This window comes from Manacus candei, unplaced genomic scaffold (assembly GCF_025592945.1).
Source record: "Manacus candei isolate 608988 ecotype Guabito, Panama unplaced genomic scaffold, ASM2559294v1 h1tg000033l, whole genome shotgun sequence".
Taxonomy (NCBI): domain Eukaryota; kingdom Metazoa; phylum Chordata; class Aves; order Passeriformes; family Pipridae; genus Manacus; species Manacus candei.
In genome coordinates this window covers 436,413-449,743 of record NW_026138081.1, presented here as the reverse complement: position 1 = coordinate 449,743, position 13,331 = coordinate 436,413, and the positions used below count along the sequence as shown (strand labels likewise).

Sequence of the window (13,331 nt, the reverse complement as noted above, 5' to 3'; positions counted from 1 at the left end):
CCCTATGAGGAGAGGCTGAGGGAGCTGGGGCTGTTTAGCCTGGAGAGAAGGGGGCTCAGGGGAGACATTATTGCTCTGTACAACTACCTGAAAGGAGGTTGTAGCCAGGTGGGAGTCGGTCTCTTCTCCCAGGCAACAAGCAAGAGGGCACAGTCTTTACTGCGCCAGGGGAGGTTTGGGTTAGACATTAGGAAGCAGTTCTTTACAGAGAGAGTGACTGGACATTGGAATGGGCTGCCCAGGGAGGTGGTGGAGTCACCTTCCTTGGAGGTATTTAAGAAGAGACTGGATGTGGCACTTAGTGCCATGATCTGGTTGACGAGGTGGGGTTAGGTCATAATTTGGACTCGAGGATCTCAGAGGTCTTTTCCAACCTGGTTGATTCTGTGATTCCGTCTTTTCCCACAGCCTTTCTGCCTTTAGAAGCTCCTGAACTCCCGCAGGCGCCACCGTCAGGGAAGGGGCAGCAGTGCCAGCGAAGGAGCAGCAGGTGGCGCCGCCGCCCGCCCGCCGCCCCACGGCCGCTCTAGCGCTCGTGGCCCCGGAAGCGCTCCCGACTCCGCTGCTCCCGGCCGGAGATCCCTCCCTCGGCCTGGGCCGGGCTGGGAGTGCCCGGGACGGTGGCTGTGCCAGGCGGCTTCAGGGGCGTCCCCATGGCGGCCACGGCGGCGTCCTCGGCCGCGCCGAAGAAGATCGTGGCGCCCACGGTGTCGCAGATCAACGCGGAGTACGTGACACAGGTAGGGCCGCCGGGCCGCCCCTCCCGCGGCGGGCGCCGGGCGCTGGAAGGGCCATTCCCGCCGCGACGGCGCCGCGGTGTTTAAATAACCTTCCTAGGCCGTGGGTGTTGGGGAAAGGGTTTTGTTCTGTCCTAAGTGGTGAGAGACGTAACTGTGTACGTACGAGAGGTTATTTCCCCCCAGCGCTTCCAGACTAGGGAGATTTACAAAGCAGCACTACATACATCATGCACTACTAAAAGGCATGTTTTAACATGTGAAAAGTTGCTGAGAATTTCTTGTTGCTGAACGTTTTAAGTGGTTTTCTACAAGTCTGGGGTTTTTTTTAATTATTATTATTAATTTCTTTCCCTCTGGAAATTTGCTTTCCTTCCTCTTCCAGAGCATAAAGGAGGTTGAATAAAGTTGGATAGGAAGCTATGGTTACCATAGCTCAGGGGTCTTGCTGAAGCATTAAATAGCATTAAAGTATTAGACTTTTATATATAGTCTCTAGTTACTTGTTAGGTTCCTCAATGGAAGCATAATCATTTGAAACCTGGGATTCACAGTCCCTGAAAGATCATGTTGTATTTTTGAGGGTTTTGTTAGAAGTAGCTTACGAGTAAAAGTTGTTTATTACATAGCAGTCTGTGCATCTGAAATTTTTCCAGAGAATTACACCTCTCTTGGAAAAGGTTTAGGCATAAAATCTTAAATTGTTGAAAAACACTGCTGTTAGAAAATATAATTTTGTTACCTGTGGTTACTGTAAGCTGAAATTAAGTAAGATATTAGTGAAATAAAGTTTGAGGATGAAATGTGTTGTAGAGATATTGTATCATTACAACTGAAAATGTATATATTTAACCTTTATTTTTTCTCATGCAGTTAGCAAATAAATACTGGGCTCCACATGTGAAGAAAACATTGTCTTTTGATTTAAAGGTAATTACTTCTACTGGAACTTTGTTGGGGTGTAAAAGAATGAGGATCAACCCTTTTCTGATGTGCCAATGTCCAGTGGTCTTTATTTTATATAAAAGTGTAGGAGACTGCTTGGAAGGTCAACAGTTGCTTAAGACACTAATTTTTTATGTATTTGCAGTTTATAAATGTAGACGCTGTTAGAAAGGTGTGCTATAGCAGTGCAGTTCTTTTATGTGCTATTTGTTCAGTTTATTTTGGCCAAGAACTTAGGGGGGCAACAGATTTTTTGAGCATCTCCTTTGAAATTAAAAGATGCTTGAGAGGGTACAACTTTTAAAAATGAAAGGATGAAAGACGCAGGTATTGCCGAACTGTGTGCTTTATAAAAGCTCTCTTTGGAAAGCTTCGGTCAGACAACTTCAGTGCTGTTCTGGTGGATATGTGCACTTTGAATGTTTAAAATTTGGCACAATGTGTTTGGCTTTGTGTAGTGCAGAGTACCTAAATTTTCCTTGTGGATGTTTGCCTAGTCTCTTTGTAGTATTTGTGATAAAATTTGTCTGTGATTGTTAGAACTAGGATGTACATAAGCAGCTGAACTGCTTCTCTGTGTCATGTGACATCAAAGTGTGCCTATTGCAACTGATAGTGCAGATTCTTTCATTCTTGTTGGAAAAGTTTGATAAAAGTATTTTAGTAGCTGTAAGCAGAGAGTAACTAATTCAGAGTAAGGTGTCTTAATGCATTTTTAGTCACTTCATTCAGTATATAAAATTCTCGTAAATATTCTTTCCCGTAGGTCATTGAAGATGTATATACAAAAGAAATTGTCAGGTCAAAGTAAGTACACCAGTTGCTTTCTCTTATTGGCAACCATTCCAACATTGTCTGTATTGAAGTGGTTTCTGATGTTTCATAGAATATTATAAAACTCATCTACATGTTGAAAGGAGATGAAAATTACTCAAGGGTGTTTAAGTAACTTAATTGTTATGGTATTTCAAAGTCTGAATGTGGTAAAAAGAAATTTCCTAAACTCATAATTCTTAAATGTGATGGTTGGACATCCTGTTATTCAGTTTCTTTACTGCTAGTCTGTTGTGTTTCATGTTGGTTTTGTTGTGATGGTTATAGAAGGTTGATCCATGCTTTTATCACTAAGGAATGCAAAGAAAAAAAACAACATTGAGGAGTGTGCTGCCTCTAACTTTCTACTCTTTTCCTGGTTGCTGTTACCAGGTTTATAAAGGGCAAGTCTAATTTCTAGTTGTACTGTTAGATGGGGAGACAAAGAATCCAGGATAAACTAAATTCTACAACTGTGTGTACAGGAAAGAGTTGTAACTGGAGCTGGAGCTTTCAGGGGAAGTTTGAGCTCTGGAAATAATTCTCTTATTATTTCTTTCTGAAAGTAATCTAAGAATTGTCATATGCGATCAGAGCAAGCTTCAATTTCTAGTCACTAAGAAGAAATACCATTATGAACTGATTAAATATATAACTGTAGTTTTCCAGAAGACACTCTCAGCTTCTAGCAATTTGTATTTTCAATGCTATTGGAAGTGGTGTCTTCGTATTTAAAAGACCTGCATGAATTTTTTTAAATGTGAATTTAATTGTTTAATGAATCTACCTGAGCTTTAGCTCCCACAGCAGTTGCTTCTGCATTCGAGTGGTTGCTATTGCATGGAAACAGCATGGCAGAAGAAATTCCTGGGTGTTTCTATAAGCTTTCTTATATAATGAAATAAGGAAAAATATAACCATTTTCCGTGCAGCTAAGATGTGTGTGTTCCTGTGTTAATTGATTACTTTTTCCTTTTTAGGTTTGCGATTAGGAAAATAATGCTTCTTGAATTCAGGTAAGCTAATGGTAGTGAAACTTTGAGGTTTTTTTTCATAGGAACCTGTAAAGACGAGAAGCAAATGCAGGGCAGTAAGTCAGTTTGAAGGTAGTATGCTCACTTGTTTCTACTTCATAAGGCCTTGAATTGTATACTGAGGAAAATTAAGTGAGGAGAGCTTGATTTAAAGGGGAAATAATTCATAAATTTAAGTAACATATCAGAGTATCTTTGTTCATGATTCTCAATTTCTAGTGTAAGTGAAGCATCGAGGAAGGGAGTATGAGTGAAATAAGTGAAAAACTTAGGTCTGTAATTTGGAATGTGTCATTTAGCCTTAAATCAGAACTCACTGAAGTCAGAGGAAGTTTTTGGATTAAGTCTCGTACTATGAGGGTAAAAGTGAATTGTGCTGCAGCAGCATCACTAACATTTTCTTCACTTGAAAAGAAATGGAAATCTGTTTAAACAGTAGTTTACAACTACTTCAGACTTACCTGGAAGAATTTATAGAGTATGTCTAAAAACACAATGTTTAATGTTCTCTTTGGCTCTTTTATCAAATCTTAAGAACAAATACAATGAGATGTTTTTTAGTTGAGATAGATTCTTTGTTTCAAAAGGCTGAAATATATAAGTAGAGTCACTAACTACCAAAGTAGGATAAACTTCCCACTGTTTCCTGCTTCTTAATTAGAAAAGTTGCAGAAGAGAAAGTGTAAATTATGTTTGGGGCTTGACATAACAAATGGCATGCAATGGCATGCTGGTAGCATGACTTCTGGAATTTGTATGTCAGCAGTAACATGGAGTTAGAGGTTCTTATCCTTTCTGTGAACATTCTTAATGTTATCAGCCCCTAACATAACTTCAGTACTTTCTGGTCTATAGACCCATCTACTGCCATTTTTCCTGTCATGTTCTCTCTCTTTGCCCTCCTTGTCCCCTGTTTGTCTGTTAAGCTCTTCTGTCTTTATCCACGAGATATTTTTTTTTTTAATTTAGTAATACAAATACTATTATACTGTAGTTGTTCTTTGCATCTTATGCTCAGAAATTTTCTTTGGGAAAATCAACCTGAATTCATGTTATGACTTTGTATGGAGCTGTGGCTACTTGTTACACTTGAAAACCCTCCGATGAATGTGTCTTCCTGATGAAAAACTCATCTGTCTCTTGTGGCTTTTACTGATTCTTGACAAGTTTTGCTTCAGTGACCTAGATGAGAGGTAACTTGAGGAACTACTCAACAAACTATGAAGATGACTTTAAAGAGAAAAAAAAAAACGTTGTGGATAACTGCTCTTTTAAATGAGTGACAGATTATGTGGGTGGCAGTAACTAATGAAATACTCTTTGTCTCTTCACAGTCAGTACCTTGAAAATTACCTGTGGATGAATTATTCTCCAGAGGTGTCCAGTAAGGCATATTTAATGTCAATCTGCTGTATGGTGAATGAGAAGTTCAGAGAGAATGTCCCTGCGTGGGAGGTAACTGATTTCAATTACAGCTGGAATTGACTTTGATCTGCAAGTTGCAGCTTTTGCAGTGTGCTCACTTGTAATGACAGAAGGTGGCAGAGCTTGTAGTGTTAAAAGGGAGTGGTGCCTCAGCTGGAGTATCTCATATGCTGTTTTAAACTGTAAGTTCTTTTTGGAGAAAGGACTGGACAGATGAAAAATTACTTGATCCCTCCCAGTGCACAAGTCCTTAATGTAGGGCATCTCATAGCAGAATAATCACCAGCATTTGCTTTTTTGGCACTTAACTAAAGTTGAGTATTTACAGAGAAGTTCTTGCCCTGATATTGAAAGAAAAAAAAAGGATTTTTTTAATCTGTGGATATAAGCAGGCACCACTGAAACATATTCTTCAATAATGTGCTTAAAACCTGTGAATACGATTTTCTAGCTTTTTTACTTTATACTAAAATGATCTCTTATTCTGCTCTTGTGTAGACTGCTTGGTTAGTTTTTTGTTGGGTTTTGGTGTTTGTTTGGTTTTTGTTTGTTGTTTTTTTTTTTTTAATAATACATTTAGAAATGTTTGTGTTTCTACGAACAGTCCATTTCTCGCAAACATCTCAACAATGTGAGCCTAGTTAGACATTCTATGCAAGCGTTATTTCAGAAGCACATTTACTTCAGTACTAGTGCCATTACTTCAGTGCTGGCAAAGCATGAAGGATTACTAACTGGCTCATATGATGTCTGTCTTTTTTTGTTCTGGCATGTGTCCTAGATGCAAAGTGACAGGTGTGTGTTACCTTTCAAGCAGATTAGTTAAATTTGTTATTTGGTACATGACTGCCCTTGTAAAGAAACCATTTTGTCTTGATGATTATTTAGTTTACCTTTTTCTTCTGAAGTAGCTGAATGGAATTTCCATTAAATAAATCTCTAGTGGTTTTTACCTGCTCACTTTTTGCAGATCACTTAGAACTGCCATGGTTTTAGCCAAAATCTACTGATTGTCTTCTAACCTGGGACATTTTACAATATTTTTGTGCAGTAACCAATTGAACATTCCCACAACACAATCCACTCCACCTGTGCTTCTTGTTCAGTTTGTCCTGTGCATCACCTGTGTGAGACTATGCAGAAGGTGTACCGTGAGGATCCCGTGTCAGGAGGATATCACTGGTCTGTTTTGCTTGTGCTGCCCAGTCAGAATAAATGAAAAGAGGAAAATGAATCCTTTCTTTTATAGATTTAAATGGATTTAGGGAACTTAAGCTATATTATGTGAAAAGATTGAAATTATTTGTATCAATATGACTCAAAATCAACTTCCTCTTCTATTCCCAGACATTCAAAAAAAAGCCAGAACACTTTCCTTTCTTTTTCAAACGCATACTGGAAGCATCGCTGGTTGAAAATGAGAGTGAGTACTCTCTGCATGAACAGACAGTCCTGCTGCTTTTCCTTGATCACTGCTTCAATAGTTTGGTATGTTAAAAGTAACTGTAATACTTCCAGTGTGTTTATGCTGTTCTGTGTTAATTGCAGTTTGAGCAATTTCTTCTTACGAGGCAGATGAAACAAAATTCCCATTTAATGAAAAGACATTACTGGGGGGCTCTTACCTGTTGTTTTGACTCTTACTTTATCTCTCTCATCATGTTTGCTTTTCTCTGACACAAGGTCATAGAAGAGACTTGAAATTGAAGCATTGGCACTTGGACAATTTAGAGGCACAATTGAATATAAATTTTTGTATTAAAAATGGTGCTTAAAAAAATAATGTATTTATATTTGTAAAGTTACTTTACACTTAAAATCAGATGACTTACTATTTGCTCTTTCTGTTTTGCCTGGGAGATTGCACAAAAATTATTTCCATTAGCTATTGAGAAAGACTGTGTTTTTCACTTTTGAAACCAGACTTAGATAATATTTCTGTCTGCACTTCTCCCAAGTTGGTTTTAATAAAGCATTGAACCAATTTGTGTTCTCAGTCTGTAGTTAAAAAAGCATTGAAGATCCTAAATAGCAAGCAGGGAGAATAATTTACAATTATCTGTGATATGAAGCAGTGCTCTATAACCACTCTTGCTACTGGACTATTTCTTTACTTACATTGCACATGGGATGTATTATTCAAAATCAGCATCTGCACAAATAAGAACAAAATTCTCACAGACAAAAAATTTAGACAGTGAATTATTTGATTTTGGAATTAGGAATGGTTTTGGGAGCCAGTAAGCATCTTGAACTTTATGTGTATGGTTCATTGAGGTAGTATTTTTCTGTAGTATCCATGGTACAATGCATCTCCATTTTAAATAGTTTGATAGTGACTATGGAATCCTTCTTGTAGAGCGCGTTTCTCATATAACATGACAGGGAGGCCAGTGGAAAAGTGCTTGTAAAAGCACACTGCTATTGCAAGCTGCCCTTATTTGTGAAAGGCAGAACAGAATAGTTGCAGTAGTGTTTTAAGTGAAGAGCGGTGAAGTTTAAAGTGTCTGAATGCTGAGAATGGAGTATTTGTCCATGAAGATGTCAATGGAAGTTTTTCAGTGGTTTAGGAAAGAAGGAAAACTTTGTGGATGCAGATCACAGGCAGAGTTGGGGAGAGCACATTTGAACTAACAGAGAGAATTATTTATTTCAGATAATGGGAAAAGTGTAGATGAAGTGAGAGAAACTTGTTAAATTAAGGGCTTTAGGGGAGAAAGTATAGAATAAAAACAAGTAGAGAAAGCACAGTGGGAAAACTGAGTTCAAGAATAAAAATTGGGTGAAGAAGGAACATCAGTTCTCAACGGCTTCTGTGCTAAAAATACGTGCACAGATGGGGCCTCTGCTGAAGTTTTGAGAACTGACAGACTCCCTGGAAAGAGCCTAAAATATGAAGGTGTTACTGGGTAGTGCAGTTTCCTGTTAGGAAATTGTGAAGTCTGAGAGAACAACATACTTTTGTTAGATGGTAATGTACATGGATTTATTTTGTAAGACAGGCACATCAGAAAACATAAGAATTTTAAAAAAGCATTTTTTGTCTGTAACTTTCTAACAGGAAGTGGACTTGATCAGAGGTCAAGTGCAGCAGCTCATTTCCTTACCGATGTGGATGGCTCTACAACCTGTAAGCATAACACTGTAAACTGACAGAGCAATCTTCTAGGGATTATCCAAGTCTTATAAAGTGAATTCTTTTGGAATACTGTTAAGGAATTCTAATATTTACAGCATTGCTATGGAATTACATTTTTGTGTGCTTTGTAAAATTCTTTCTTGTTTGTTACTAATTTCCACGTAATAATAATTATTATGTAATTTTTATTAAAACTAAGCCCTTTTGCTTATAGCTTCTTTATAGTTTGTAGACAAGGCCATGAGGTCACAGGGATTAGGCAATGGAGCTGACATCTAGCCATAACTAGACTCTCTGTAGCAGTATTACATTCGTTTTACAGTGATACTTATTGAGAATAGTCTGAGACAACTGTTTATTTCAGTTTGGCATGTATTTTTTTCTTTTTTTAATGAAAAGACTGGATTGTATTTTTATCTCTTGTGAAAACAAGGATTCTTGGTGACTGAATAACATTTTAACATTTCAGAAGCGACTGGAACATGAACTAAAAAAGACACCAAAACTAAGAAAATTCTGGAATCTAATTAAGAAAAATGATGCAAAAATGGATGAAGAAGCAAGAATGCAGTATGTTACAGAAACATTTTTTTTGTGTTAAATCCAAAGCCCTTATTGCTTTCATTGTGTTTTAGCTAGAATAAATTGTTTCAATAAAAAAAGTTTTTTAAAAAATGTGTGAAGATGGCAAAGAAGGATTGATCATATGTGGTCTCTTGGAAGCTCTTTTGTTTTTTAGTAGTCTTTATGCAAAATATTGTTACAGAACTTTATATTTTATTTGATTAGTGAATTTATGATATCAAATCTTAGAGCTATTGGATGAAAGTATAAAAGAATATTCATATAGTTACTAGGTTTTTTCCATGACCTTTAGCAAATGTTTCTCTTTTAAGCATATAGCTTATGCAAGTATTTGAATAAATCTGTGTGTATCTCAGCAAAATTAAATGTTCCAATGGTTTTGTGTTACAATATGGTAAGGTGTAGGTGGTGACAAACTTCTCTTTGATTCAGTAAGAAGCATGGGTTGTTAATCAGTTCTGTACCTCAAAATGTAGACTGCTATTCTGTATGCCTGAGTGCAGAGAGAAGAGTTACCATCTAAACAGTTTAGGTGTGTTTCAGAGCAACCCGCTACCATTGTGTAAATTTTGAAGCAGCTAACTTTGTATTAGTTAAAGCTACAATGTACTTCTAGTCTACACATAAGGAGTATTAATTCTTCTGTCATATGTCTGATTTTAGAGCATATCGGGAGAGAAGATTTCTTTCACAGCTCATTCAGAAATTCATTTCTGTGCTAAAGACGATACCTGTCTCAGGTAACTGTGGTTCTTATGTTACTTTGTTGTCTGGTAATCTCTGTTCTTTTCTGTTGCTGAAGTCCTTAGGATATCAACCTGAGGTTGGAGACCTTATTCAGATGGAGTTTTAGTGAAAGATATGCCTGCCTGCATGGATTTCGTATAAAAATTATATTCAAATTTGTATATATTTTAAAAATGAAACAGCAGAAAGCTTCTTTCAGCCTCCTTCTGTTCAGTACGAACCTAGTAAAAACAGTGTTTCTGGGAACTGATATTCCTTATTGTATGCTCAGAGCATTAAAGCATTTCATACATACTTAGATGCCTTTTTAAATAGATGATATAAATGCATATTATAAGTCTCTGTTCTGTTAGTACTGTTGATTTACAGTAAGAACAAAAGCCTAAGTGAAGTGAAATTTTGTAAGATTTGACTGCAGTTGATTTATAAGTCATTGTGACAAGCAAAATTATATACTTACCTGATTTAGAAAGGAAAAGTGTTTGTACAGGAAGGTGTTAGCCTTTTAAGAAAACAGGATTATTATACTTTAAGCACAGCACAGTTTGGATGAAATCACTTCCCAGAGTTCTGCTTTTGCTGTTAAACTCTTGGCAAACTTCAACTCTTACCTGAGCTGTAAGGGGAAATTTTGTGTGTTGTGACTTCTTCAGAAAGGATACTTATCCCCTCTGTTTTTCTAATTATGCAAGATCTGTTTTAGGAAGATTTACTTTTAACAGTTCTTTGGAGACTTTAGGAATTAGGTAGTCATTAGAGCAGACTAATGTATTTTAATATGATTCTGAAGGCCCCTTAATAGTCACCACTGAGTTCCTTTGAAGATGGTCAAGGCCTTTTGCACACACCTTGATTGCAGATTTTAAATTTTTGAGTACTGGGCCCTAAAAGTTCTTAACAAGCTTAATGGGCCATTGATATCCTGTGGAAGAAAGCATTTTTGCATGTCACATATGAGGTTTTCTCAAAGTTGATAAAATCACTCCTGAAACTCTGGTTCTATTCTTCTCTTCAATTGCTACCCAGAAGAATTTTGGATATAGGAAAGGATTGTTTCAGAAAGAGAAGAATGTATTAGTTAGCTTTTAACAAGATTAAAAAGTTAATACTGTTGTATTTGTAGCATTTATTACATTTTTGAAGAATAGTTCAAGTGTAAATATATCGTGGTGTGGATCAGTTTTAAAATTTTTGTTTCTTCTATCTAGGTCCTATTTCTATGGACAAAGTTCATTATTGTGAAAGGTTTATTGAACTCATGCTAGACCTTGAGGTGAGTTATTAAATTGTTTCAGCCTGTTTCCAGGTGTACTTTTCTAGGCCTTTAATGCATAAAGTCATTATTACAGCCTTATTCCCAATAGCAAGTGGTTATGTCACAGCTGTGCATATGGTTCCTTAATAGTGGTTTTCCATCTGTAAATAGGAGGTTATAGCAGTGCATCTACATTGGGAACTGACCAGTAATATTTATAAGCCAGATTAATTATTAGACAAAAGTAGGATGCTAAAGTGCTCAGTGAAGAGGACTTTGTTAATTGGAGTAGTGGTAATAATTCTGGCAATTGATTAAAGTGTGTGATACTTTAATCTGCTAGGAATAACTCAGAGTTGTTCTTCCCAATGCATAACAGGTCAGTTAAAGTATCTTTTGTCTTATAGGGTTAAATCTCAGAAAGCAGCAGTAGTTCTGAAATGCAAACTATTTCTGTGTTGACTAGAATTCATGATTTAGAAGTAATCATGAATCAGATCTGGTGACTGAGCTTTGTTACGGGGTAATAGGGGGCGAAGCAAAGTTTTGTGAAATTTTTCAACCAGTACTGAGTGAGACAATTTTAAGCATCACAGAACCAGTATTAAAAATAAAAGGCATTCATTTACAGTTTTTCACATGAGTAGATACTTATTTAGAATAACTTCAACTTTAGAAGGCATGCTGAAATAAAAGAGACTTTTCTGAAACAGTAATCACAGAGAACTTTAAAGTGGTTTGATCTTGTCTAACTTTTGTCCAACTGTCCTCTGTTAAATCACTTAAGTGGTTTGTGCTTGTAGTTGCAATAGAATGAATAATTTAAATTAAAGCTTGTTGTTTTATGTATATAATATGTATATAATATACTCTTACAGAGAAAATATGTATTTGAAGGTAAACTAAAGTCAGTCAGTTAGCCAGAATGCTTAAGAGGCAGTACATTTAATGTTGGTTCTTACAAAAAGGTTAGAATTCAGGCAGGTTATGAAGTCTGTTTAATTGACTGGAACAAGCAAATGTGAAATTAGCTGTAAATCCAAGTCTTTCTGCCTTTGTAACATGTACTGTGTTAATGGGCTCATTTACTGACGTTGAAGCCTTTTTTGGTATAGTATTGTTTCATAGTACAATATATACACTGCCATCAAAACTTGGTGATTTGATAATTTGAAAGTAATGATTCCATGGAGAGCTCTTATGGTTTTCTGAGTTTGTTTTTTGTAATTATTGTGCAGAGTAATCAACATTTTCTACTACAGATTCTTTTATTTTCTTCATCTTAGTTCTACACACCGTTTTGATGCTTTTTGGCTTTCTGAATTCAGTCCGTAGAAAGTTGTGGTGTATTATTGTATGCTGATCAACAGTTGCTACATACAGCAACTTTTAAGCTATTTACATTGAGAAGAAATGATCATTACTTTTTTTTTAAGATTTGAAAAATTGGTAGTCTAACTTCAGTCTTACAAAGAATAGGAGATACCATATCATATTTGGAAGAAACAGTTTGCAGTTTGAGAAAGGTAAGCTAAAAGTTAATGAAATTAGTATAGAAAACAAACACTTAATGTTGAAGCAGTTTGACATGTCTTTTGTAGCACACAGCCATTATATAGACACTTAGTAGTAGAATAATTGCTGTATTTAATTTCTTTTTTTACTGGCAGGATGAATTCTCACTAATAGCAAGTTTATGCCATGCTCACAGTCACATAAAAAGCTGTGTTCTTAGCTGTTTACCTACATAAAACCAGTGTCTTGGCATACATAAATTCTGCTTTAAAAAGAGAACCTCTGTTAGGGTATTAGATATGCAAATAACTGCAACAATATATTGTAATATGCCTTCTTGAAATGGAAAATTTCTGAAAAGCCAAGATTTCTTACCTTTTGAAGAGTTGTTTGTATTAACGTGAGGTTGTTTACCACAGGCTTTGCTTCCCACACGGCGCTGGTTCAATACAGTGTTGGATGACTCCCATCTTGTTGTTCACTGTTACCTGTCTAGTCTTGCTAAAAGAGAGAAAGAGGGTCACCTCTTCTGCCAGGTGAGATACAAAGTTGTTGAAAATTACTTTTTCATTCACTGTGTTTCTGAATGCCACAATTGTTTTGTTTTATATTTATTTGTTGAAAATAGGCTTTTCTCCTGGATGCAAACTACATATCTATTTAAATCAGACAGTAGTTCTTTCTTACAGTTACCTAAGTCTGTGACTGCTGTTACATTTCATAGAACAATTTGGGTTGGGAGGAACCTTAAAGATGATTCATTTCCTATACCTCGCCATGGTCAGGGACACTTTCCGCCAGACCAGGTTACTCAAAGCCCTATTCAACCTGGTCTTGAACACCTCCAGGGATGGGGCAACCACAGCCTCTGTGGGAAAGCTGTTCCAGTGCCTCACCACCCTCACAGTAAAAAATTTCTTCCTAGTATCTGATCTAAACCTACCCTCCTTCAGCTTAAGTCCATTCCCCCTTGTTCTATCACTACATGCCCTGTGAAAAGTCCCTCTCCAACTGCCTTGTAGCCCACTTTAGGTACTATAAAGGCTTGTATAAGGTTTCTCCAGAGCCTTCTCTTCTTCAGGCTGAACAACTCCAACTGTCTCAGCCTGTTGTCCTAGGAGAGGTCCTCCAGCCCT

The 13,331-nt window shown here is 36.8% G+C and overlaps 1 protein-coding gene across 1 annotated transcript in view; it reads left to right on the top strand.

The window, feature by feature from the left end:
* Nucleotides 1-553: 553 nt before the first annotated feature.
* Nucleotides 554-13,331, top strand: part of AQR (aquarius intron-binding spliceosomal factor) — a 50,697-nt gene continuing 37,919 nt past the window's right edge. Inside the window, exons 1-11 of the mRNA XM_051792014.1 lie at nt 554-740; nt 1,611-1,667; nt 2,449-2,489; nt 3,476-3,511; nt 4,864-4,984; nt 6,302-6,442; nt 8,016-8,084; nt 8,563-8,663; nt 9,342-9,418; nt 10,634-10,698; nt 12,615-12,731. Of these exons, the coding sequence (XP_051647974.1) occupies nt 654-740; nt 1,611-1,667; nt 2,449-2,489; nt 3,476-3,511; nt 4,864-4,984; nt 6,302-6,442; nt 8,016-8,084; nt 8,563-8,663; nt 9,342-9,418; nt 10,634-10,698; nt 12,615-12,731 (912 nt within the window). The 5' untranslated portion in view covers nt 554-653. The remainder of the gene's footprint in view (nt 741-1,610; nt 1,668-2,448; nt 2,490-3,475; nt 3,512-4,863; nt 4,985-6,301; nt 6,443-8,015; nt 8,085-8,562; nt 8,664-9,341; nt 9,419-10,633; nt 10,699-12,614; nt 12,732-13,331) is intronic.